Source organism: Macrobrachium rosenbergii, chromosome 19, assembly GCF_040412425.1.
Source record: "Macrobrachium rosenbergii isolate ZJJX-2024 chromosome 19, ASM4041242v1, whole genome shotgun sequence".
Lineage (NCBI taxonomy): Eukaryota > Metazoa > Arthropoda > Malacostraca > Decapoda > Palaemonidae > Macrobrachium > Macrobrachium rosenbergii.
In genome coordinates this window covers 2,678,091-2,705,976 of record NC_089759.1, presented here as the reverse complement: position 1 = coordinate 2,705,976, position 27,886 = coordinate 2,678,091, and the positions used below count along the sequence as shown (strand labels likewise).

The 27,886-nt window shown below is 37.6% G+C and overlaps 2 protein-coding genes and 1 long non-coding RNA gene across 4 annotated transcripts; 1 reads left to right on the top strand and 2 right to left on the bottom strand.

Annotated features, from left to right (window-relative positions):
- Positions 1-872: 872 nt before the first annotated feature.
- Positions 873-5,066, bottom strand: LOC136848416 (uncharacterized). The gene is made up of 2 exons (XR_010856010.1): positions 4,918-5,066; positions 873-1,075 (listed from the first exon to the last, which is right to left on the bottom strand). It is a non-coding gene; the product is annotated as an uncharacterized lncRNA (long non-coding RNA).
- A 5,990-nt stretch (positions 5,067-11,056) lies between these two features.
- Positions 11,057-20,994, top strand: LOC136848562 (protein obstructor-E-like). 2 transcript variants are annotated; one of them, XM_067120849.1, is made up of 4 exons: positions 11,057-11,211; positions 18,826-19,041; positions 19,692-19,880; positions 20,116-20,994. In XM_067120849.1, exons 1-4 carry the CDS (start codon positions 11,166-11,168, stop codon positions 20,541-20,543), a joined length of 879 nt encoding a protein of 292 aa, XP_066976950.1. In that variant the 5' UTR covers positions 11,057-11,165; the 3' UTR covers positions 20,544-20,994. The 2 variants fall into 2 exon arrangements, with proteins under 2 accessions (XP_066976950.1, XP_066976951.1); XM_067120850.1 differs by lacking the exon at positions 18,826-19,041 and adding an exon at positions 18,572-18,781 and having other exon boundaries at positions 11,105-11,211.
- Positions 20,995-21,466: 472 nt separating this feature from the next.
- LOC136848560 (heparanase-like) lies at positions 21,467-27,487 on the bottom strand. The gene is made up of 12 exons (XM_067120845.1): positions 27,430-27,487; positions 26,750-26,838; positions 26,324-26,438; positions 25,539-25,726; positions 24,998-25,162; positions 24,347-24,514; positions 23,922-24,015; positions 23,334-23,467; positions 23,019-23,206; positions 22,650-22,782; positions 22,310-22,439; positions 21,467-21,753 (listed from the first exon to the last, which is right to left on the bottom strand). Exons 2-12 carry the CDS (start codon positions 26,823-26,825, stop codon positions 21,591-21,593), a joined length of 1,554 nt encoding a protein of 517 aa, XP_066976946.1. The 5' UTR covers positions 26,826-26,838; positions 27,430-27,487; the 3' UTR covers positions 21,467-21,590.
- Positions 27,488-27,886: the final 399 nt, after the last annotated feature.

Below are 27,886 nucleotides of genomic sequence, written 5' to 3'. Positions count from 1 at the left end.
TTATTATTATTTTTTTTTTTTTGCTTATTTACCGATTGCTATGGTTTTAGATGGCTTAGCGAATAGTCAAGTGATGAAACTCACTTGAACCGTGTATCTTAACTTAATCGACATTACTTAAACATTCTCTCCAGTTGCTTATGCTATGTATCGAATACCAGCCAGAACTCAAAAGGATTTTAGGTAGGCAGTTTGATGTTCTAGTTTAATGGTTTTCCTTGGTAGTCTTTTACCTCCTGATTTCAACCAAGTTTATTAACGTATCTGGTTACACTCTTCCCTCAACCCATTATGCTCTTTACTGTGGAAATAATGTCATAACTGACATTTTTGTTGTTCATACGAACATGGTTACACCAACTGAAAATCCCAGGTTCAACATTTTGCCTCCTTGGAAAAATTGCTCAATTCAGAAAGTTTCTATACCGAGATTATTCTGCAAAGTGCAAGGGCTCCAACAAATTAGGCAGTTTACCCATAAAGACTCAGGCCTTGAAATTACTTTCCTGAAAATAGTTCAACTAACCAAAGTGAGAATCAAAGAAAGCAAGAATTTCTACCACACACTATCCAACTTTTGTATTTATGCCATTTATCAGTTTTTCAACTTCATGCTTTCTGCCTGGTGAATCAACTTAAACTAAATCATGGAAGCTGCATACTGAAAAAACATCAGGGAAATTTTTTTGTCCATTAGTAATTAATGGTTTATTCAAGATCAAGATTTCTCTATTGCTGCAAAGCATATGTCATAGCAGTATTCCACAGCTGCTTTGCCAGCCAGCCTATGGCAATAATTTGAAAACCCTAAAACACCATAAAAATTGGACCATCATTTAATGCTAGAATCCATGGATCATAAAATTAGCAAAAATTTTTGTATTCTTTATTTCCTTCTTAACCTGCACAAGGACATTTTATTGCCGACATCAGTGTACCCAAGCTAGCAGAAGGCTCGAAAATCCACTGACTATTAGCAATATCATCATATTGGCTTGGCTAGTCAAGGTGTTTCAGCTCAATTGAAGGTGACGAAGCTCAGACCTGAAGGTAACGAGGATCATAGTTCAGAGTTCTGTGGAGAGTAATTAAGATGTTAGAAAAACACATTGACAAGCACTTTGGCATATAATTTGAAGCTATACAGATGCCCGATAAACAAGAATCTATAATAAAACAAAAAAAAATTTAAATTTCCAATGCCTGGGGTCAAAATTGGGAGCTATTTATAATCAGCTGCTAACAGAAAAAAACTCATTTCAATGCAGATTTAAGTCATTCTGGCTAAAGCAAGCAATATAAAGCTTCTTGCTTTACCAAAAAATCCGATTACACTAGCCCTCCAGTTCCTGAACTATTACCCATTGGAGTTAATGGGTGCCCTAACTCCATCTACATGGATATTAAAGTCTTCACGTACAACTAACATTACACAATTTCCTAACTAGAATACACAATCTCTAAAGCAGTGGCTCTTACCTTTTACCTCAACACTGAACGAGGTCACACCTCTGAGGAGATTGCCTTTATCTCAAGTTCTACTTGGAAGCTGTCCTCAGCCAAGAGAAATTAGTCAACCTCAAAAGCTGTGCTACATAGCCCTCAAGGATGAAGTCTAGACAAGCCCAGTATCTCGCTAAACTTTACCAAAAATTTTGAAAACTGGTAACTATCAACAGACACCTATTCAAATCTGCGATTAAATTCAGACTTCAGTATTTAACACTACATGCCTCAAGTCCCCCTTTTCATGAATAAATCTGTAATAGATTAATTCTTTACCTAAATCAAATGAGGACTTTTTCATTAGCCCTTGTCTCATGTTTCAAGATACGTCCAGACCAAATATTACTTTGAAATCCTGTCGCTTAAACGATTTCAAATCTCTTCGTCTCTAAGTTACACCCATCATACAATTTCAAACTTACGAAATATCAGCCACTATGTACATTATCTGAACCTCAATTTTAACCATACGAAAGCACATTTAAACCCTTGATAATTTCTTTAGTAGAAGCCCACCTATGTAATGAAACTTAAAAACTACATAGAGTCAAATCTACCTCTTGCCAAATCTCCAGCAATCTTCATGTCGCGTCTGCTATAAAATACCCATCGAAGTCATTCACTCGCCAACCCCAAACGCATTGAAATCCGATTCACTGAACAAAAGCCAAGCGAAAGTCATTCAAATAAAACTCTCTCCAACCATATTTAAGTCATGGCTTTTTACCCTAGCTAAAGAATTAAATTTTCTTGAAAACAGTCACATTAAAAGTTACAGCCACTTTACTGCAAAACCTCAGGAATTTTCAAGTTACAGGAGTGGAATATTAAATTTAGGCCAAAGGACAATAGTCTAGCGCTGAAAGGGATAGAGTAAAAAAGATTTTAAAAGTGTAACAGGAAAAAAGGGAGTATGAACTGAGATAGTTAAAAGGAATGAAAGGGGCTGCAACTAAAGGTCGAAGGGACGTTGCAAAGAACCTTAAATAATGCCTACAGCACATCACACAAGGTGCACTGGCGGCTCTACACCCAACCCCCCACCCCCGATCTCCAAGTTACATTTCACGTATTGAAATTAATATCCACACCTCACAAAGAAAACTAGCCGAATCAAATGAAATTTAAATTAATTTCCAACTGAAATAGCTGGATTAACTGATTACGCACCCATCGCAACTATTTAATGTGGGATTGCAGTCTGAAAAAATTCCTAGGGTCAGGGCTGGTTTGGGGAAAACATTTAAATTAAAAAAAAAAAAGTGTAAGAGCAACAATGTTTCCTCTAATTCATGGCAGCCTAGATTATGTTAGCGGGTGGAGAAGCATCCAGTAACTACCCACAAACTTGTCAAGCTGATTTCTGAACCCTAGCTTTGGTTAGGGATGGGTACACAAGGATGCATTGTAAGGTCACTTATTTTGCTATTCAACCAATCAAACGCCTGTTATACCCCCTCCTCCCCAAGTGGTCTTAAAAGTAGTCTTGCTCATGATTAAGGGGTTCCAGCCTAAACTTAGCTTTATTACCTTTGCCATCTAAATTCTCCAGATAGGAAGCCATGATGAAAGTACTTTATAAGTGGTTTGAGAACAAAGGCCCCAGGTAGAGTAGGCCAGTCAGGGTACATCAAGAGAGGTTGTCATCAGGAGGACGACAACACCCCTGGGCCAAGTTTGGACAATCCTAGATTAGGATATGTAAGGATGCAAGATATGACGATACAACACCCCAGGGCCAGGTTTGGACAATCCTAGATTAGGATATGTAAGGATGCAAGATAAGACGACACAACATCCCAGGGCCAGGTTTGGACAATCCTAGATTAGGATATGTAAGGATGCAAGAGGAGGGCACGACGATAAGCGAGGCTAGCTTTAGGCAGATTTGATTCCACCAAAGCTTCATTAAAATTCAACCTTTTAGGTATAAAGGAAATGTTTTTCCACCTAAAAAAACAGACACAAAAGTGTCTACCAAGCTGCTAATAAGAATTAGTGAAAACTTGGAAATTTTAGACCTTAATTACGAACAATATAGTTCTAATTGTTCTAACAAACGAAAACACAACGATTCTAGGGGTAAACTTAAACTAACATCAAAATTTAGTATTTCAAAAGCAATACACGTTCTTGAACAACCTTTTACAAGGAACACTTCCTACCCAACAAAAAACAATGCAGGATACTTCACTCTTGTTAATGAGGAGCACTAGCATTTCTGCACACAAAATTATGCAGAATATTGAAACCAAAGCACACGACAATAATTCTAGGAACCTGAGTAGATGATTTCTTAAGTTTTTGAGAATTTGACGGTTCTCTACATGGTAGGCAAAGACTACCATATACATACCTTGGGCCACCTTTGCCCGAGTATCACCGCCACCCCGACAAATGTGGCCCAGTCTAATTTGAGAGACATTAAACTTTAAACTTTAACCCTAAAACCTTATAAATAGACAAATCTCGCACACTACTGTACTGTAGCTCACTTATAAGGAGAGAATATTCACACCAAAAGTAACTAGAAATTTAAAAACACGAATTACATGAGAAGGCACGATATTTATTCAGTACCTCATTTCTATTGCTTTTAAATCAATTGATCGGTTGCCGTACATACTAAATATGCGAAGTGGATGGAGTTTCCTAATAACTATGAAAGCCATGCGAAATTAGGAAAACCATGCCAATTTAAGTGCTTAAGGTATTCAATCGAGAAAATCGAAGGTTAAAATACAGATTCATTACCCTAAATGAACAACTATACACTACGTAGGTATACTGTCTTTTAAAAGACGCATTAGACCCGCGCTCTGTCTACAGTGGTCGCGAAACCTTCACATTACTTCGCGAAAGCATCACTCGTGCGATGGAACACTGGATAGGCAACCGTACGGTTTACACTAAGACTTTATTTGAACCGTTAACATATCTACGAGACAAGTTCAGCTTAACTGTTACACGAAATCCTCAAATTAATTAGTAGTAAAGAACATGCCTCGAGCCACTCCAACCGTTAAAATATCCACGAGACTAGTTTACCTTTTAAGTGATACGCGACATCCTCAAACCAATCAATAGTAAAGGGTATGCCTAGACCCACTCAAACCGTTAAAATGATAAGTTTAGCTCAAGTGTTTCGCAACGTCAGATCAATCAGTAGTGAATAATATGACTAAATCCATTCTACTTAACACTAGACAAAAGTAAATTAGAGTTCATACACTTTGTCGTCAATTCCGAAATTTAGAGAACGGCTTTAGACAAACGGACACAAAAATTATACACAACTATGTCAGCTTAATTGCAAGTTATCACACCCGTGGTCAAACCATACAGCAAAGAAGACTCACAATTCTGTAAAACCCAACAACTCGAACAGGAATCACAATAATTAAGCCTTACCTTAAACATAGGTTCCCTCAAAAGATCCCCAAAAGCGGTAACAAGAAACGACGAGTAGTAATTTCAACACACTCGGAAAAGTTCCTTAATCGACAGCGCGCCGAAGATAATCACGAATGAATCAGCACCTACAATTAGAACTGACGTCAGGTCAAGTGACCAAAGTTGCCTCTCATGATGTTACATCTATTGACGTGGTCGTGGCGTCATATCCACGGATTCTGGAATGAAGGGAAAGACCGAGAAGGAGCGATTTTGGGTTATTTTTCGGAAGACATCGGCCACCTCCCACATTATAATTTATATTTTTCTTGGGTAAAACACATCAAAACAAAAAATTTCTTCTCAGTGCATAACCTTCGCAAATGCTTAATAACAGAGAAAAATAATGAATCAAATTACGACTTATGAGGTGAGACAATACCGGCCCCCCAAACCCCCTCCATAGATAATACGACAAAGTTGTAACCAGTAAACACCTCAATATATAATAGGTTACGTTAGGTTGGCATTTTTAGGTTCTTTTAGTGCCCTATCATGTCCTAGCCATTTTTGCATGAAAAACCCAAAATGGTGTTTCAGGCAAAAATGGCGGGCTGGAGTCTTCCGAAAAATTACCTTGATTTGTCTTGTCAAGATCAAGAGTCGATGCCTCTTCGTTTCAAATCTGGATTTTGCGTGACGCGTTTTTCTTTATTGCTTCAGGATCTCTTGAACAGGTTGAAATAAAAAAACAGCTATGATTTAAACAAACTTGAAGTTATTTAGAGTCATGTTACGTCAAACTGCTGGAGGAATGTAATCAGGTATGTAAAGTTTAAGCCATTTCCTCTTTGTACCAAGAGCAATCAAAATGTTTGTGGGTCTCTCTCTCTCTCTCTCTCTCTCTCTCTCTCTCTCTCTCTCTCTCATCTTCATATATATATATATATATATATATATATATATATATATATATATATATATATATATATATATATATATATATATATATATATATATATATATATATATATATATATATATATATATATATATATATAGATATATATTTATATATATATATATATATATATATATATATATATATATATATATATATATATTTATATATATATATATATATATATATATATATATATAATTTATATATATGTATATATATATAAATATACAGCTGAAACATATCAGTTTCATATACCCATGTCACAAAGATTAGAAAGCTCCTGATAACTCCAGTTTCAGGTTTTCCCCGACAGACAGTTGATATCATTGTTACCATGATGGCAACCACTCCTTTCCAGCTGAGTTGTTACTTGATCTGCAACGTTATTGCTTCCTTCGACCGGTTTATTCGTTGCTGAATCTATTTCTGCTGGTAACGATGTTGGAAGATGTTTTGCATAAACTGCCGCTTCTTTCATCTCTCAATTAGCGACATTCATCTTTCACCTCTGAGTGATAAGCCCTTTGTTGGCCGAACCGGTTGAGCTTCAGACTGTCAATCGATGGGCCGGAGTTCAATTCCCGCGGCCGGCTGATGAAGAGTTAGAGGAATTTAATTCTGGTGATAGAAATTCATTTCTCGCTATAATGTGGTTCGGATTCCACAATAAGCTGTAGGTCCCGTTGCTAAGTAACCAACTGGTTCTTAGCCACGTAAAATAAGTCTAATCCTTCGGGCCAGCCCTCTCTAGGAGAGCTGTTAATCAGCTCCTCAGTGGTCTGGTAAAACTAAGGTATACTTAACCTCTGAGTGATGCAAAGGGAAATTCTGAAGCACAGAAAGTAGGAAGACGCAACGCAAGGGCAGACAAAAGCGATGAATTCATTTACAGTGATTTATTCTAAAATGGCCGTTAAATCTAAAGAATTCTCATTGCACTTGCATGAGACTAAATAACTTGAATTTTTTTTTTGACAATTGTTTATGATAGCAATTTTTATATCTATATTTTTATACTCTATCCTATTATTAGTGATGCCTTTCTTCTCTATCGCAATCACTTTTGATTGATCGTTTCTTGAATACTTTTATGCCAAGTATGAATTAATTTTGCTTATAGGAAAAGATTTATTAGTACCCATGAGCCTATAGCATGCAAATTATAGCTTGCAAATGTTTGTATACGTACTTGAACAAAGTGTTGCTAACAAATCAGCGTAAGCGTGAAATTAAAATGCACTCTTCAGATCGTGCTCATGTGTAAGTGCATTCACATGTGTGTTTATGATGAGGAAAGGAATTGAACATAAATGAATTGTTTCTTGAAAAGAAGGACCATTGTGCGAGCGTGCAGAGAATGAGATACATTTGTTTGTTATCGAGACCAATAAACCATACATTTTTAGTTTTCTGTATAAGAAAACTATTGAGATGGCTTTGTCTGTCCGTCCGCACTTTTTCTGTCCGCCCTCAGATCTTAAAAACTACTGAGGCTAGAGGGCTGCAAATTGATATGCTGATCATCCACCCTCCAATCATCAAACATAGCAATTTGCAGCCTCCTAACCTCAGTAGTTTTTATTTTATTTAAGGTTAAATTTAGCCATGATCGTGCGTCTGGCACCGCAACAACACAGGGCACCACGGACGGCTGAGAGTTTCATGGGCCGTGGCTGAGAGTTCCATACAGCATTATACGTTGTACAGAAAACTCGACTGCGCCGAAGAAACTTGTTTTACTTTTTTTTTTTTTTTTTTTAGCCAGGGTAATAACCTATGTGCCTGCATAACTAGGAAGGAAGATGGCGTTCTACGTTTGAATGCTTCAAAGGACATTGAACTACAAGCATTTATCTGTTAGTTACTAGTCTGAGAACTAGGAAAATCTTGGTGCTGAAGATTTAGACAGACTTATCACGGAAATGCCTGTAGCGTAAGTGATCAATGAACTATTATTATTATTATTATTATTATTATTATTATTATTATTATTATTATTATTATTATTATTATTATTATTATTATTATTAACGTATTTCCATTTAGCAACAAGTGAACGCTGTCAACAACTCGTATACCAAGCTGACGAAGACAATAAAAACTCATCCATGAAAGGAATAACAACAACAAAGAAAGAGAATATTACAACCCAATGTACAACCACCTCTACTTTCATACATACATAACCAGGTAAAGAGCAACTTGTCTGTCTGTCTGTCTGTCCGTTCGTCTGTCTTATAGCTTGTTGCATAGGAGTGAATGCTTAATAATAATAATAATAATAATAATAATAATAATAATAATAATAATAATAATAATAATAATAATAACAATAATTTCATATTCAATAGATAAACCACATTTCTTATAGCATGCTTGAGGTATTGAATGTATTCAATATAGAATTTATATTACAATTGTATTGCACTTGATTTGACTTCCCCACTGATAGCAAAACCCCCTAAAAATAAAGCCATTTTCACAATATTAACTATTTCCTTTACCAATACTTTATTTTACCTCATATTGCTTTATTTATTTATTTATTTATTTATTTTTTTTTTTTTGTAATCAGGAAAAAAAAAGAACATTTGTGCCGAAAAGCGAAAGACACCCTTCCAGAAAAGATCTGCAGATCTTAATTTCCCAAGAGAAAGTCGCCATTCTTTTCACTCCCCCAAGAAGGTCGTGATCAGTTGCATACGTGAGAACAGTCCAAAAAGGCTGATCCGGAATTCTTTTATCTTTTTCTCTCTTTTTTTTTTTTGTACCTTTTTACAAATAGGACTTTCGCTTTTCGGCGCAAAATTTTTTTTCCTGACCTACAAAAAAAAGCAAAGCAATATGAGGTAAAATAGGGTATTGGTAAAGGAAATAGTTAATATTATGAAAATGAGTGTTTTTTTTTTTGACGGGGGTATTATTGCTATCAGTGGGGAAATCAAATTAAGTGTAATACGATTGTAATAAAAATTCTATGTTTATTATTGTTAATACGTCAACCATGCTACAAAGAGATGAAATTATTATTATTATTATTATTATTATTATTATTATTATTATTATTATTATTATTATTATTATTATTATTATTATTATTATTATTATTATTAAACAATCACTCCTATGCAACAAGCCATAAAACCGTGATATTACCCAGGAAGTTTCCACAGACTCACTGAAGCCAGAAAATCAAGCAAAAACAGAGGTGAAATAATTCCAAAAATAAATGATTGACTCTCGAGAAAGCGTAGTAGTTAAATGGCCGACTGCATTGCTGAATGTCAAGCGGATATCCTTTATGCCGTACCAAGGAAATGCTTGACATATTCTAACCTTTAAAACAGAAAAAACGAAAGTCATTGTGAAGGACATTGCTGATCCGAGGGTTTCCACAGAGACTCGAACGGCCAAAGCATTCGATGATGCAATGAAAGTCTGATGTTGTGGCGACTGTTGGTGGGTTGGTTTAAACTTACGTGGCCTTGTGCAAGCACGGGCTCTTGCCTAAAAGGATGTCAGTGTGAATTTCTGTACTGTAACCAACCAACACAAACTGTAATAACGTATAGCAGAGGTAAAGATGATCTCACGGATTTAGGAACTGAAAAAAGCTTTTAAGAAGAAACCTACTCATTTACATCCAACAGAATTTCCATATATTATTTGGTGAAAAGTTGAATGTTCGTTTTACGGTAATCTTATGAAGAGGAATGTTGCGAAAATATGCGAGGAGACTGACAGTAAAATATACTTTGAATGGCAAATGTTATTTCCAATAAGGTATCAAGTGACTTTTATGTAAAGAGACGTTCTGTGGGTATATGCATTACATATATCAATGTCAAATAGCCTATTAGGGAGGGAATGAATCCTGTGATGGTGATGGCATTCCCTAAAAGCACTGTAGGATGTGCTCTAACAGTGTGTGTAATCTAATTCATTACTTGAACAGAGAACACGATTTAACTCAAGAAATGAACGTATTGAAATGAAACGGAGTCTGTTGCTTTGTCATTCTCAAAACAACAACAATCAGATTTAACACAACGCCGCGAATACAGCACGATTCAAAGAACTAAACAACAGACGTAGTAAGAGATCCAATTCCATTTCCATCCCGCCCATAACCCGAAGCCATCACGTCGCCAGCCTGAGCCATCGCCGTGGAGCGCTCCGGAACGTATATAGCTATTGAAGTATTTTTGCGTAACTCTCGCGAGCGTTTTGTTATGATTGCAAAGGTGACCTCTACGGAAAAAGACTCGTTTTGCCTCATTCTTGCTCTCCTTTTACTCTCTCTCTCTCTCTCTCTCTCTCTCTCTCTCTCTCTCTCTCTCTCTCGGCGCCGAGGCGCTTTTACGCCTCTTCGGGTAATGGCTGGTCGTGAGCGGGTCCAAGGACACGGTTGTTGAAATAAGGCAGGTCATGTAATGTAACTTCTTCCAGCTTGTACGAAGCTCAGGTGATCCCACCTGAGCTACAAGTAGAATGGAAGGGCTGTAGAGAGTGGGTAATGCATCTGTAGATCATTTCCACAAGAACAAATCGACAGAGTATGGAGAAAAGGAGAGTAAGAGAGGAAGAAGATTATCCATATGATCACGAAATCGCCTACCAAACATGCCTTTGTTGTGAATGTCGTGATGCCTGCGGTGACGTCATTTCCTTTTAAACCAATCACATCACGACTCACGAACGAGTGAAACTCAATCATTTGACTTTCAAATGTGAGGCGATATCATCTCCTACCTGCTATGACAGAGAACGAGAAGGAAAACTAAAGGTGATGATCATCTATTGACGGAAATAGTAGTAGTTAAAGGGATTTGCCCTTGAAACGGCTCTTGATAATAATTGCACAACTTATCCCAGAACTATCCACGATGCTATTGTTTAGAACCAAAGATTCCAAACTGAACCGAGGAGTATTTTAGTGAGAGAAACGAACAGAAACACAGTAGGGTTTTCAGTCCGAGTCGGTAACTCCAGAAAACAGGAAAATGCAAATGTTATCAGCTTGAGCAATCAGGAAGAATTACGAAGCAGTAAACGAATCCCGTTCGAAACAGATCCGATTCGGATTTCAGAGCATCCAGACCACCACATTCGATAAGTGAACCGTACTTTTTAATCACATGTTTTGGGAACCAGCGACGGGAGTGGAAGCTTTTTAAACAACAGGTTAACGTGGGCGGGGCTTCGAGACACAAGACATATAAGGGGGTAGGACTCCGAGCGCGGGCTATCACTCGCTCTCCTGCCGTTAGCTGAGAAAGGGGTTTTTTCACAGGCACACACCATGAGGATACTTGCAGTAGCTGTAATCTGCGCCGTGGCTGGAGCCGGTAAGTCTTTTCAACTTCAAAAACTCTGCCGCTTTCTGTACTCTCATTTGCCTTATTTGGGATATTTTTTATTGATACAAGGTGACTACTATGGAGAATAGATTGTTATACATTGCAACACTGGTCGTCAGATAAATATGGAAAAAATAATTTGATTTCAAATGTATTTTTGACTCAGAGAATAGTACAGTAGTAAGAGATAAAGTAATATATCCCATCATCAACATGAATCTAACTCACTAACATTCCACAAATGAATTCCAATTGGCGATTTTCACTGCATTAACAAATTACTTGAACTGACCCGTTTAAATACGACACGAAAGTGGCCCAAAAGAAGGATTTTGTGAGTGCAAACCAACTCAGTGTTCACAAACGATACTTGTTCCGAAATAAGTGAAATGGAAGGAGAAAGGAGAGAGAAAGAATATGCTAAAGCGTTCTGCTCTATCAATCACCAAAGTAGTGTTGAAGACTGGCAACAGATGGCGCTCAGTGATAAAATTCCGCATTTTTAAACCGGCAAATCTTTCCTTCACTCCCGAAATACGTTGGCCGAAATTCCATCGTGTACGAGGAGTGAATTGGATCAGAAGTGCAGTCACCTTCAACGTGTGATGGAAAGGAAACAATTTCTCCCACCCTCTGAAGAGTGAAATGTACAAAGACGTCAGAATCTCTCTGTTCGAGTTGCAACATTGCCAAGACTTGCTTGGGCTGTGGCGATGCTTCTCAGCCGAAAGAGACTCTCATGACATTTCGTGAAATGTATTTATCGAGATATTAGAGATAACTGTTGCTTGCACGGCCATAGAAAGGCGACGTAATATCACTGCTTTATGAAGGACAGTAATTCTGACATTTGTTCCGTTCTAGATATCCTGCTGGCAAACGGGAGAAATGGTAACTTTGTTTGCCTAAGAGCTGACTTGACCTTTTGGCTGATGGCCAAACGTGGTTCCATTCCCTTCTCTCTCTCTCTTGAGTAGGCGCTTGTGTTCCCTTTACAGACCCTTTCTAAACCCACTCACCTTCAGGGTAACGTGATTGCTTTCAGGGGAGTAAGTTCAAACTGGACGGGATGATCGCGCAGTTTCCTTCAAAATGTCCTTGGCTGAAGCCAATAATTTTTTTTTTTTTTTTTTTTTTTTGGAGGTGAATTCTCGGAATAGGTGGAAAGTCAGTTTTGTTGATGCTGAAGTTTTTTTATAATAATCAAGATTCTATCTGGAAGTTTTTAAGTGACAAGTTGGTCTACTCTCACTTCCCAGGAGAGAATGGCGGTTTTGTCTAAACGTAGGATACATCGATTGCCATAAAATTTAAGGTATTAATTAAAGTCCCTGCCTTGACTTTAGGAACTACAGGTTGCTCATATCAGAAAATAAGACTGTGAAGGCAAGCCTTTAAAAGTGACCGATCTCGCAAGAAAATACTCAAGAACAATGACTGAATAGAGTCTCCTAAATGTCACCTTCAGTTCTCCTTACTACCTGCGTTAAACTCTCTCTCTGGAGTCAAGCAGCCCTCATGAAACCCGTTCCTCTCTCTCTCTCTCTCTCTCTCCTTCTTCTTCTTCTTCTTCTTATCCATCCTACCTCCCTGGGTAAGCTCATCCCTTTCCAGCCAGCCAACATACCTCCTGTAGTAGACGACGAGCGGGAGGGAGAGTCTCTTGAGGTAACCTTTGAGTGACCTCCAGCTTAAGACTCTTCCTAGCTGGGCCCAGAGCCTGGGGTATAGTAGGGGCTCCTCTGTAGGGTTCTACCCAAAAAGGGACTAGGATGAGCTTCTCCCACATAACGGAATCCTAGCAAGGGCGAGGAGAGATATTCGGTCATGATAAGCCTTTCCTAAAAGTCTCGGTCCACAGGATTCCTTTCTTTGTATGGGTCCGCCACCTACGTCGTTTTAGGGGTACTTTCACCTGGCGTGACTTGTTCCTTCTTCAAATTAACATTTGAAACCCCTTGATGGCATATCAGGGTGCGTACTTGTGCTTGTGTGTGTGCGTGTGTCGTGTGTATGTGTGTGCGGGTGCGCTTGAGGAAGAGAGAGAAAAACTAGTTTCTAAATTCAACAGGGAATGTTTAGTGGTAATCAAAACGAACTGACGCGACGTAAGCTAGGAATTAGTAAATGTTTTAGTTCTTGCTCTGATACATTTTCCTTGTTAGGAGTTTAATTCAGTTCTCACTCAGACGAACTCCAGAGCCATATCTAATCCCATGACTAATATGGGATTTCCTCTACATCCCTCGGGATTCCCACGCAAGCTTTCAAAGCCCAGAGTATCCATCTTCCCTATGAAAAAATCTTTCGAATTGCCAGAAGAATCTTCACGTAAGGTACAGTCCCGTTTAAGGCGTGCTGCAAAAATATAGCTATTCCTAATAGAAAACTTTGCTATTGAGTTTTCTAGAGATTAGATTATTTTCATAGGTCCTAGCGATTGTCAACGAGATGAAAAAATATGTCTGCGTAGAATAATAATAATAATAATAATAATAATAATAATAATAATAATAATAATAATAATAATAATAATAATAACCACACATCTGTACAGTTCGTTTTAGTATCTACAGGTGCGTTTCTAATGGAAACCTACTTCTGTCCAAAACAAAGGTGATAAGATACAAGAATATAAAGAACAGACATGTCTATGCAGGCTACTTATATTCGTTTAGGTACTCAAGTAATTAGTATTTCTTATCGTTTGGTTCATTTTGCCAAAGGAAGTTCTTTTTGTTAGGGAAGGCTGCGATGAAAGTAAGCCTATTTCGCGTCTCGATATTTTTTGTCATTTTTATTACTTTTACTTTCACATCAAGAAGACAACCTGTTTTAGTGTGACTATCACAGTATGACAGAAAAGCATGAATGCGCAGGCACACACACGCACACACACACTGAGAGAGAGAGAGAGAGAGAAAGAAATAATGGGAAGTTTATGATAAAATAATGTTGCTGTTAACTGGCATTTTTACTTTCAATATATATATATATATATATATATATATATATATATATATATATATATATATATATATACAGAGTATGTGTATATATATATATATATATATATATATATATATATATATATATATATATATATATATATATATATATATATATATATATATTATATATATATATATATAATGTATGTATATAAACTTATCACATACACAATTGTTCTGTGCATTAGTAGAATTACTAACAGGTCTTCATTCAAACTGGATGGTGTCTAGTGGAGATATTTATTCAGGTACGGATACTTGATAATAAGGACTGTTTGTCCTAGAAAGCTTGTAACTTTTTCTGAATAAATATCTCCACTAGATATACCATCCAGTTTGAATGAGGTCCTGTTAGTAATGTCTATATATATATATATATATATATATATATATATATATATATATATATATATATATATATATATATATATATATATATATATATATATTTATATATATATATATATATATATATATATATAGTTGTATGTGTTTGTGTGCGTGTGTGTTAGCAACCCAACTGCACAGGCGATTTACAGAGTAACTGACTCTCTTCTCGAAGCATTTCCCAAGCCAGATGACGCCAGCTCGTAACCTTCAGATTCTCTCTCAAGAACAAAACTTGTTCTTGAAGTATGTGATCAGGTGTAACGGCACTTCTGAAGCTGTTGCATCGATCATGCACGCTTTTGAAAGTTTTTTTTAGGTATTTATTCTTTATTCTTTTTTTTCTTTTTTTCTGAGTACTGTTTTCATCAGAGGTTGATTGTTAAATCGTAGGATTTAATGAAAGTTTAAACTTCTGTAGATGAATTCAGATATTCTGCTTCATCGTTTACCTTCCACTCTCTTTGAATCGTAGGATTTTACTAAACGTTTATTTCCCGCTTTCTTTAATAGCCTTCGATCAACATCTACGATCATACGTGAGAGAGATTCTCATTTGAAATCTTGGCATTTTACATTTCTGTTCTAATTGTCAACCCATAAAAAAGATAATCCAGTGACGAAATCTTGATTCGATGAACTAAAATTTTATTCTATTTGTATTTTACGAAAATGTTCCCTAGGACGAGTATAAGAGTACAGAGATAATTTCCGATTGATGTTCAACGCAGCAGTAAATAGTGATCTCTCGAATCTCTTGATCTTGTGATAGAGAGAGCGTGAAATTTAAGCACTTGTTCACTTGTGGGAGAAAATAAATTTAATGCAGTCTACAAATTAAAAAAAAGATAGTCCTTTAGAACGGGAATATATAAATACTAGAAAAAGTCGTTTATTTTGGTCAGAAGAGCAAAACAATGGCGGACATTATGATACTAACAACGCAGATAGAAAATTTCCGACTGATGTTGAACGCAGCAGCAAATAGTGATCTTCTCTCGAATCTCTTAATCTTATGAAAGAGAGAGCGTGTAATTTCAGCTCTTGTTCATTTGATGGAGAAAATAAATTTAATGCAATCTACAATTTAAAAAATAAATAAAGTCCTTTAGAACGGGAATGTATAAATACTAGAAAAGGTTGTATATTTTGCTAAGAAGAAACCAAACTATGGCAGACATTATGATAATAACGCAGATGGATCATTTCCGACTGACGTTCAAAGCGGCAGTAAATAGTGATCTTCTCTCGAACCTTTTCATCTAGTTAAAGAGAGAGTGAAATTTAATTAAGCTCTTGTTCACTTGATGGAGAAAATAAATTAATTGCAATCTACAATTTAAAAACAAAAAGAAAGAAAGCCCTATGGAACGGGAATATATAAATACAAGAAAAAGCCGTATATTTTGGTCAGAAGAGCAAAACTATGGCGTACATTTTGATGCTAACAACGCAGATAGAAAATTGAAATCTTTCCAAAGTATTATACAAGTGAATGTGAGGAAAAAGTTTCTTCTGAAAGCATCAAGATATAATTGTCACCAGTAGCCAGTGACCAGGAGACTTCCAAGCTATAAAATAAACAAACAAACAAATAAATAAATAAATAAAATAAAATAACTAAGCTGAACAACCATCTGATTTTGAACACCAACTCATGTCTGGGCGTGACTGTATGTAAGTAACATTAATGCATGAATATGACCAATGTATTATTCACTGAAGCATAAAACCTGGGATACGCTTCACAGGAAGGACTCTTAAGCATTCGTAAACTACATACTGTACATCAGTTCCGCCTGCCTCTCGAGGCATATCTTCAGTTGCAGAATACAATCATAACGTAACGTGTTATGAAAGCGTCACAGAATAAGAAATTTGGTGACGTAAAGGAAGCTTCTGACAGCGTTTGAGTATTCAGCTGGTATATATTCATACTCATCTCGTTTTCCTCACAGTCATTTTGAAACTTGAGGAGCGATAGAGGTCTTTGAATTTCTTTGGCCGTTCTGTTGAGTGAAAGCTTGCTTAGCAAATTGATGGTACTTTGAATTGGTTTGGTATAATAATAATAATAATAATAATAATAATAATAATAATAATAATAATAATAATAATAATAATAATAATAATAAATCATACAAGAACAAGAGCCAATAAGAACATTTTTTCCTATTTTCTTTTTGTTTCATAGACATGTTTACAGATGGACGATTTCCAAAATACAGCTCTGTAGAAATATGTATATAACAAGAAGAGAATAAACAAATTTCACCTAATTTATTATCAACTGGAACGTGAATAATAATAATAATAATAATAATAATAATAATAATAATAATAATAATAATAATAATAATAATAATAATAACTCTGAGATACAAAATAAAACGCTAAAAAGCAGTTAGTCCCAAAGCCGTGCCAGTTCCAAATCCGTTCCTCGACCTTATTACGGAGGTAACATTTCAATCGTCTTTTGTTTCCGGAGTGAAAATGAAAGGGAGACTTTTAACCTCTTCTGTTGCTACATTTCGTCTACTTTTACTATTTAAGGTTACGCCTAAATAAGGGCTTGAGCGAATGGCTGGCTGCTGGTCGGAGAACGATCTCAGGAAAGCCAACGGCGCCTATATGTCGTCTGCGTTGGCCGGGCTGAATCGGGCAGACCTCGAGCCCTGGGCTTCGTTTGAATGAAAGTTTCCTAGCAGGCGATGACATTTGGTATGGCAGAGTCCAGTGAATTAAAAGGGCATTGTGGGCCGTAACAGATCATTAGGAAAAGGAAATGGTTGTACGCGTGTGCTTTTGCATGCGGGATTGAATTGACACGTAGTCGTTCTAGCCGGGACTTAAACGCCAAGTGAATATTCTCACACACACACGTTATACATACATACAACTATATATGTATATATATATATATATATATATATATATATATATATATATATATATATATATATATATATATATATATATATATATATATATATATATATATATATATATATATATATATATATATATATATATATATATATATATACTCACACACACACACAACAATATATATATATATATATATATATATATATATATATATATATATATATATGTGTGTGTGTGTGTGTGTGTGTGTGTACATGTGTGTGCTTGCTCTACGCACCTACATTGCACGCGTTTATAATTTCCGTAATAAATTTATAAATAATTATTAGTACATACATTTACAATCTTAACCTTAGTTCGCCCAGAGAGAGAGAAAGAGAGAGAGACCTTTTCGCAATTTCTTTATGTATGTTTACCCCATTACCTTCAGTCATTTTCTTTTTTAACCAAACGAAGGTTTAAGTCGCGTAAGCCACTGACATAAAGCTCTACCACAAACTTTCACTTGGTGCCTTAGGGCTGGGAACGTCTACCACCCTGCTGCCGTCACCCCCGCCTCTCCCCTACCTCCCCGCCCCCCCGCCCTTTGGATCATTTCGAGCGTTGATTGGCCAATGCTTTTGGGTTCCCTTCCCCCTCCCCCTCCTCCTCCTCCTCCTCCTCCTCCTCCTTAGCCACTAGCTCCCCGCCCCTGCCCCTGCAACCCTCAACCTCAACCCGTTTCTCTTCCTCAAAAGTGAAAGCTGGATGATATTGGTTGTCTTGGTGGATTTTATCGAGAGCAAGGTCATTGAACTCGAGTTGGGTTGCTCCACACATTGTTCGTTTTGTCACAGATTTAGTTTTGCCTCCTATTTTGAGTATTTGAGCCCTCTCTGTTAACTGTAGATTGATATAAACCTTTGAGATATATATAGCCAATAAGTGTAAAGTAGAATGACACTAACTACTCATGTGTATATAGACTAACATCTGACGATAAAGAAAAGGAAATCGAATGTTTGACAAGCACTTAAGACTTACTAACACACACACGCCCCTGACCACTGACCAAACCTCAGCTGTGGGGCAACGTCTCGACCCTTGCAAGACAAAGACGAGGACCTCGGCCCACGAAGACCAGTGCGACGCTTACTACGAGTGCTTTGACGGCCAGGCAGTGCTCCAGACGTGCCCCAACGGTTTAGTCTACCTGGGCAAACGAACGCAGGGACTCTTCGGAGTGTGTGACTACGACTTCAACGTTGACTGCTCTGATCGCCCCGGCAGGAGTAAGTAGCCTTATTACGTTCCCCTCCTTCGTTCCCTACCGCAGGTCTGGCGCAACAGCCACAGCCCAACCCCTGTGACAGGAAGTCGCGCGTCGTTGGAGACATCACCTACTGCGACCGTTACTGGGAGTGTGTGGCCGGACAGCCCCAGCAGTATGACTGTCCCAATGGCTTGGTCTTTGTGGGCAGGAACAGAGGCATCGCCGAAGGATGCGACTATCCCTGGAGAGGGGCGTATTGCGACACAAAGGAGCTAGCTAGTAAGTGGATTAGGATAAGGTGAGACGAGGAAAAGACTCGAGAAGGAGTAAGCTTGGAGTTGCCGATGGGCAGTAGCGGAGAAATCTCAGACATCTGTGGTTTGAGAAAAGCTCTCAGCATCGTCCCAAGCGGAAAAGATTGCTGAGATCACTTTGGCAGAGCTTACTTTAATGAAGATTTGATGCATTTCCTGGCATTTTTAATTGAGATTCTTTCATATTTTGAGATCTAGAGCAATATATATATATGGTAAATTGCGTAATCTTTTGCAAGCATTACTATTAACGTATTTTAAGTGGAATTTCTTGTTGCGAAATTTTGTGGTATAATGTTATATCATTTGAAGGAGGTCACTGAATCAAAATAAAGCCATAGCCCGGCATATCACAAAGCACATAACAAGATAACAAAAGATCTTCCCTGTCAGTTACTAAAATTACATGATTTCCAGTTTTTAGCAAAAGCATTTAAGCAAATAGGAATATTGTTCTTGTAGAATGGAACCAGAATCCGGATATTTGGAACCACGAGTCTGAAACATAACTACCCTTCCAATTTCATAATTGTTCATTCATCCACAGTTCACATAAGTCTTTCCAATTACCTCAGAAGTATTTGCAGCGCTAACTGATGCAATCAACCTTTGCAGATCCACCAATTTCGACAGAACACTGTGACTGGCTGTACGGTATTTTCGGTCACGAAACCTCCTGCACTCGGTACTGGACATGCTGGAACGGTACTGCTACAGAGCAGTTCTGTATCGGAGGACTTCTATACAACGAAGAAACTCATGCTTGTGACTGGCCACAGAATGTCGGTGGTTGCCAGAAACATCGTAAGTCTTACAGCTCTCGTGAACTTGAAAGCTCTTTATGAAACAGATTCTGATTACAATTTCTGAATGTCATTTGTCTCATACATTTCCCAGTTTCTTGTGCCATTTGTAACACTCATGGGTATCGCCAGCATCTGTATTTTCTTTGAAACATTAATGAGAGGTAACTGACACTACAGGAAATATGAAAATGCCATTGACGTAACTTTTAACACTTTTGTTATTTATATTTCAGCTCTTTGCAAGGACGACCCTAACGCCAACGTACCTTTGGGCAAATCTTGTGAAAGATACTGGGCATGCCAGGGAGGTTACCCGCGCCTCCAGCGATGCCCAGCTACTCTCGTGTTCGACAAGCAGTCTCGCCGCTGTGTGAATCCACCCACTGTCGACTGCGACGTCCCATCAACCACTCCACCACCTGAGGATGAGCAGCAGCAGGGAGTTAACCCCACCCAACCTCGTCCTCAGCGCCGCCGCCCCTCACTCCAGGCCTCTCCCGTTCGCGAGTCCTTTGTCCCTGAAAACGCCATTCCTCTCGCCCCACAGGGTCTAAGACCGATCCCCCAGGAACCCGCTTTCCCAGCCCCTGATTCCAGGCCTCTGCCCACCGGAGGAAACTTCCGACCGGCCCCTATTCCAGGAGCCATCCCATTGCAGTAAAGCAACAAGTCCCGTCGCAGTCTGAGCACGACCACCTCGCTCATGGTTAAGTCAAGGGGAAGAAGATCTTTCCTTACTTCCATGCAGCAGAGGGAAGTTTTATCTGACTGCCAAACACTATATGACCTGAGTACATTTTCCTCCCTTCCTTTCTTACTTTGCCTCTCCAGTCTTTCCTTTCCTGAGATCATCTTCCTTTCTTACCTCCTGGAAGCGTCTCCTCTCATGCCGTGCGGGTACAAAACTTCCTTCACCCAAAGATTGTCGTCCGACCTTCAGGATTTGATATCCTTTCGAGGTGGCAACGTTTGTGATGGCCAGAGCCCACGGCCCACTGTACATAGTTCTCCACACACAAAGTATTTCGTCCAGTACACCTACACTTTTATTATTATTAGTATTAGTTGTTATTTTTCTGTTTGTAAATAAATTATGTTAAATCTTACAAGTACTTTGCGTCTCAATCCCAAGAACCTTTTTTATCCTATTGAAAGCATCTCTGGAAGGAACGTGTATGCTCACTCGCCCTGACACAGATGTGAACTATTGTTTCTGTTGGTCTTCTTGAGAATATGTCATTGTTTTACATATTATTTTACGACCGGTCTCTTGTTCAGCAACTACCATATCAGCCACTTCCATTATTTTAAGTTAATCTTTCAAAGCAATTTCCCTGACCCTCTCTGTCAAGAGGAATTAAAAAAATTAACCCTCGCTTATTTCCATGATTAACTGTACGAATTTCTTTGTGATTGTCAGTGTAAACTCTCTCTCTCTCTCTCTCTCTCTCTCTCTCTCTCTCTCTCTCTCTCTCTCTCTCTCTCTCTCTCTCTCTCTCTCTCCACTGTCATTGCTTTCATTATTCTAATGAATTTATTAAATCAGATATAAGATGAATTCGTTCTGGTTAATCCAGACCAGGATTCTCTAATTCAATCAAACAAATTTATTGGCTGGGCAAAGGTTACTGGGAATGTCTTATCACATCCAGTATACATGTTAATAATATTCATTGTCCAAGAGCTGGAAAGTTTGGTGTTACAATATCTAAGGAGTCTCACAGTCCTGTACGTGGGCATCTACAACGACCCAAAAGCCAAATGAGAGAGGAGGGATCTCTAACTCCTGCCCAGAAAGTAGGTGGGGATCCAGGTCTGGAAGTTCCTCGTCTGACGTCATTTCCAGCAGTTTACCATTAAGCATGACGTCACTGTATGGAAAGAAAAATGACAGATTAGTCGACATATATTATAATATATGATTCGTTATAGTTTTAAGAGCTATTACGACGCATTTCATCATTTTCTGTTTTTACAACACGCCTGCATCAGGAGCATTTCCAGGCCTTACAAATATTAGTCGAGCACTAAACCATTTGGCCATGGCATCCACTTTGGATTCCGAGTGGAATTCATGCTTACATACATACATACTTACAGACACACATATATATATATTATATATATATATACAGTATATATACAGCAGATATATATATATATATATATATATATATATATATATATATATATATATATATATATATATATATAATCATCTCAAATCTTAAGGCATCCATTTCCTGAATCCAATTTGGCTTTATGTTTTAAATCTCTCCCTTTTGCTATCACTGTCAAACCTGTAGGTTCCAGTTTTCATCTCACTGAACTTCCTACAAATAAATAAATAGATAAAATGTTATAACTTGGGTAACAGTATTATCTTCATCTCGGTTAAAATATTCCTCCGTGGACATTTCCACTTACCCAGACTGGATGAAGTTATCTGGAGGTTCAAGGAGATATTGCTGTATGGAGTGATCTGGAGACATCTTATCAAATGTTACTCTGGAAGATCTGGAATGGTCTACGTTGACGCCGAAAATAACAACGTTTCCTGAAAACAAAGTGGTTCCAGTGAGATTTTGGTGGTCATCTCTAATGATTCTTTTCATAACTCTATCAACAAGATCAACTTCATGAGTGTAATCAAAATTCTTCAACTCGGAGAGACAAAGTAAATGTACTATTTCCTGACAGCTGATAGATACCATATGAGATTTCCTTCCAGGGTAAATCTGGAATGAAAATCAAAATCGTGACAAACCTGGTTTATAGGACATTGAACCGGGCTTTTGGCAATGTCCGTAAAGCCTTGTTGTTTTGGGAGCTCCCTCAGTGGCTATGTCGAGAACTTTTACCCCTACTAACCGCTTGTATAATACTGATAACCAATAATCCTAGAAGGGAAAAGAACTTTATTTACATTACATATATATTAAGAACGGCTTCCTATTTAGATGTATGGGAAATGTAATGGATATGATATAGTTGATAGCATGGTGAGGTCACCTGAAAATAATGTTCCTCGTCTCACTAATTGCAAGTTTAAATAATTTTCTTATCTGATATCTTATCCTCATTAGAGGTATAACTAAGCACCAGACAATAAAACGTCTCCATAACCCTAACTTACTGGATTAGGTTTGAAATCCTTTTTGATATCATTAATGAGAGCATATCGCTTCTGGTACAGAGTCTGCCTCGCCAGGAGATCTATTCCCTCTACGGCCGCTAGTCCCAGTTTATCGAGCCAAAGGAATCCAGCGATGTATGTGTTACTAAAGTTCATCGCGCCTCCTCCGACCGAAGAACTTGTTTCAGCTAAGAGTGGAGAGAGAAAGAGACTAGAGAGAGGATAAACGCAGAATACTGGATAACAATTAGATCTCGTTGTCTGTTTGGAAGGATGTGAAAAGGTCCTACTTTACAGAAGGTTGCTGTGACTTACTTAGCCAGAGTGGGGTGCCGGGGCAGTACTTGTCTCTGAGTTCTACAGCCTGTGGGATCTGCCATGTAAGCATATCGAGGGTTTCCAGAGAGGTGTAATCCTCAACGGTGACATTGACGCCAGGTAGATAGTAACTGGAAAACACACCTTGGCCTTAGTTGACATTGGCTTAGGTCAAGTCTGTTCTAAACAACAGAAGCGTAAACGGAATTTGATTAAAGTTTGAAAGCTGCCTGAAAGATAGTCATAAATGAGTCTAGAACTAGAATGTCCTACATTTGGACATGCAGATGATAACAGTAAAACAGGGGAATTCTTTAAGGTAACAATATAATTATGATCTTTAGAAGAAAGAAATAGGCTTACATTCTCAGTATGAAATCAACCTATATACCATCCTTGGTATGCTAAATAATAGCATTCCACTGTAATTCTTACACCCGCCTCCATTACCTTTACTTTTAAAAACTAACAGTTATTCCTCTCACACCACTTTGTCTCCAATGCTACAAAATCATTTCGGTTACTCTAATAGTAATTCTAAGACGCCATTGATACAAAATTCCTGTCAACATCAAAGGTCCTTACTGATGCCAAGATACTGCAGTCAGACTCATCTTCAGCTCCTTTAGGCTTTCCAGGAACTCATTCAGAAACTTCATTTGTAGTCCATTGGCTTCTTCTGGAACGATCAGAGAAGGATCTTGTATGTATGTTACGGAATGGTTGTAGATTTAAATATAAAATGTAAGATCAATCATAGTCAAGACATGATAACCATAATGCAAGAAGTTACAGACAGTGATGATTGCACTAAATCCAATGGCTGCTCAATCTTAATTCATACAAATAACACTGTAATTGCACTGAAATGTGCAATGTGCATTAAGAAATGTTTTAAGAGAAAGGGATGCAGAGCTAAGCTCCTGATAAGGATTATGTGTGAAGTAAAGCGGAAAAGTCTTAGCAAGGTGGAAAGAACAGATTGTAAAATAGTTTGACAAGTTTTTTACCTTCATCTTCAACTGACAGCTTGCGGAACCTTGGGTTAGTGACGTCGGGACCGATTATCTCAGGGTTATCAAAATGCTTCTCCAGCTGTGTTCTAAGGCTGAGGTAATCATGGGCATCCATCGTCCCAGTGAAATTATACTTGTAGTTGTAATAATAGGAATTTGGCTCTGTGGAATGTTAATTGTTGAACAAGTTGTTCAAGATACTCGAAACAATACATATCGCAATAGATTATAATCCAAGTATCCAAAAAGGTTCGAAGCCTAAGTAAAATTGCTTTAATATGATAATACAATTAGATTATTTTACGTTGATATTTAAGAATATAATTTTTGATAACTAAGTCAAAGGCTTAGGTTAACACTGTCATATTAGGCATATCCACTGATGAAATCAAAATGGAAAATTTTTCCCTGAAATTCACACATTAAAAACAGAAGTAAGAGTAGAAAACGAACATCACGAAGTCAAACATCTGATGAAACATGCCTTTTTCCAAAATCAAAAAGAGGATAATTGTCGATAAACAATTTGTGAAAACCAGGGAAATATAAGGGATAATGTTCTCCAAAACTGATCGTAACCAAGAGTATAGTACTGAAAGATACTGTTTTCAGAAATGCCGTCAGCTGGTCTATAAAACCACTTACCATTCCCAAGTTGCCACTTGAAATTGTCGTTACTATCTTTAAAAATTTCCAAAGCATTCGAGAAATCCCAAGTGTTCTCGGGTGTCCTGTAGAACTGGTTCAAGTCGAAAAGGATCGTCAGAGAAGCAGAATCTGCGAATTCCTTCAGCTGTCGGAGATCTTCGGCTGCAATGAAAAGGTGGGAGGAACAAAATAGTGAAAAGGGAGTGTGTGAAGACTTAAAGCTTACATTTCTTTCATGACAGTAAGTACAGTATGATTAATAGCTGTCTTTTTCGCCAGTGCTTCTTATCTGTCGCTCAAATTAGAAATTATATATTTTACTATAACTCGAATTATATACATTTTGTTCAGGAATAAGGCCTAATCAGGTTTCATAAGCTTTAAAACAAGATACCGAAGTATGATTTTCAAGCTTCAAAACTGCGATATATAGAATTAACGTATTCCTGTAATTTTACGGAGCAAAAAATGTAAAACACAAATAGAATTTTAAAAGTTCACACCTCAAAAACCATATCAGATACCGACTGACAGTCACCTGTAATAGTAAAATTCGTGAAATCATTCTCATCAGCTTCATAGTCATCATTGAAATCAGTCTTTCTAGCCCCACTTTCATGACCAGATTCTGAAGACGGGTCATAAGTGAGGAAATTGGCAGACGACCCACCAACTCTCAGAATAGCTGGAGATAATTCCTTCGCTAGGGTCACAAACTTTTTTGACCTACAGAGAGGGATGAATGATCTCATTAGTAGTTTAAAATATGGGTAATGTCATTCATAGATCCGATGGCTAAAAAAAAATTCAGTTTAGCTTCCGTTTTTACAAGCAGAATGAAAACTTTTGTTTACTTCATGACTTATTTGATTGATTTTATAAACTTTAGGCTACCAAACAAAGCACTGGGATACTTTCAGCCATTCAGCTCTTCTTCAGAAAGCGAGAAGAGGGAGCTGTGGTGGTGGAACAGCAAGATGAAGAGATCCACAAAAAGAATGAAATGAAGTACAATAATTTAGAGCTGGAACTGGGAGGAAACCTCACTGATGCACTAAGCAGTAATGGCTAGGGAGGCTGCACAGCAAGATCGAAGAAAGGAGGAAGGAATGGCGGTAAAGAAAAAAGCTAAGAAGTGGGTGCAGCAAGCGGCCGAAGGGCCAGGGCAAACACTCAATAGCAATGCTTCTTTTCATGGCTAGGTTTGAAGATACCCTTTGTATCTTTTACAGCGGACTGAGAAGCCAGTCACTGTAGATCAAAAAGATTTCAAGAATAGCATTTTAACCAAAAGATTCCGTTGGACGGACGACTGACTCTTACTTTGCAAGATCTATTATCAAACTATCTTTGGTGATCTGTGAAGAAACGGCAACGCTGAGATAGAATGGCGAGACTTCTCTCAGGTCGCCTAGGACAGCCACTTTGAACGAATCGCCTGTCGAGGAGAAAAGCTGTTAGATTTGTCAGCTTCAAAAAATGTGTTTATCACCCATATCAGTTACGATATAAATTGTATATTCAGAGCAGCCAGAGGACAATATTTGCAACTTCCACTAATATATTAATCTCTCAAAAGTATTTCAGAATTCATTTGAAGGTAGATTGATATATATATATATATATATATATATATATATATATATATATATATATATATATATATATATATATATATATATATATATATACACAAATGTTTATATGTATGAGTGTGTGCATGCATTATGTGTGCATATAATTCCTTACTGTTTGGTCTTCCACAGCACAAGAAAGCGGAGAGTATTGCAAAGGCAAACACGAGAAGAAAAGGAATCCGCACCATGGTTCCTCAGAGTCTGAAAATAAAGCGCAGAGTTTTGATATCTTTTATCTTGACAGACAAAAACCAGTGACCCATTTTTGGTCGAAATGGTGCCACGGAGACCAAGTCCAAATAATTTTTCAAAGACAAAGATGTAAATGTACCAAAAGTACTAAACTAAAAAGATGTTTCCACATTCATGATTTCACTGCAGAGTTGATAAATAAAAAAGCTTCATGTTATTTTTCGGTTGCTATTGTATTTCCAAGCTTTATGAGGCTAGATAAGTTTAGTGATGTTTTAAAAAGACAGAAGACGCGAAGAATATTAAGGACTGAATACTACACTTGGATGGACATCTACATTGCGGCTATACAGTATTAAGCAATTTGTCTTAGGGTCATAATCCGTCGCCATTATATATATATATAGAATTCCTTTAAACGGGGGACTGGTGTGGTCTGGGATCACGGTCTGAATTAGTGCTAAGGTTCTCTACGCGAAACTGCAATAAGGGATCCTATAACGAAGCCCTGTCTATGGATAAAGGAAAACTTGTATATGATATTTCAAAAGTTTCACGAATAATTCTGCATTGGCTTAAGAAGCAAAATGATTACTTTACCTGTTATCTATATCGCTTATGACAACCATCGGCTTCACAACCACTCGTTGTGATGTCCTGAGTATTTATACACTGAGTATGGGTACCGCCGATGCCTTATCTCCTGAAAATGCTGAATGATATCCAGTAAAACTGTGGGAACCGAATTTCAACAGATGGCTCGCCAGCTTTACGTAATCAGCCATTATCACGTCTGAAAACGAAATCGCCAGTGGATTTCTCACGGGAAAAGCCGATAAAATTTGAGACTGCTGGCAAAAAGTCACGTATAATTGTTTTTTTTAAAAAACACGGGGACCTATGTCTTACCCTTTGCCCTACTTGTTTCCCCTTTGGGCACTGCAGTTAAGGTGACCTTGATTCATGAACGGGGTATTTTTCTATTATGATGGTTCTGATGATGACGATGAGCTGTTAGAAATCTTCTATATCGGAGACACTGTTTTGTACGACTGAG

Coding starts and splice junctions, on each gene's coding strand:
- LOC136848562 (XM_067120849.1), top strand. CDS start 11,166: ATGAGGATACTTGCAGTAGCTGTAATCTGCGCCGTGGCTGGAGCCG. Junction 11,212..18,825: donor CTGCGCCGTGGCTGGAGCCG/GTAAGTCTTTTC, acceptor TCCCTACCGCAG/GTCTGGCGCAACAGCCACAG. Junction 19,042..19,691: donor CGACACAAAGGAGCTAGCTA/GTAAGTGGATTA, acceptor CAACCTTTGCAG/ATCCACCAATTTCGACAGAA.
- LOC136848560 (XM_067120845.1), bottom strand. CDS start 26,825: ATGGTGCGGATTCCTTTTCTTCTCGTGTTTGCCTTTGCAATACTCTCC. Junction 26,439..26,749: donor GTGCTGTGGAAGACCAAACA/GTAAGGAATTAT, acceptor TCTCCTCGACAG/GCGATTCGTTCAAAGTGGCT. Junction 21,754..22,309: donor GATAACTTCATCCAGTCTGG/GTAAGTGGAAAT, acceptor CTTTCCATACAG/TGACGTCATGCTTAATGGTA.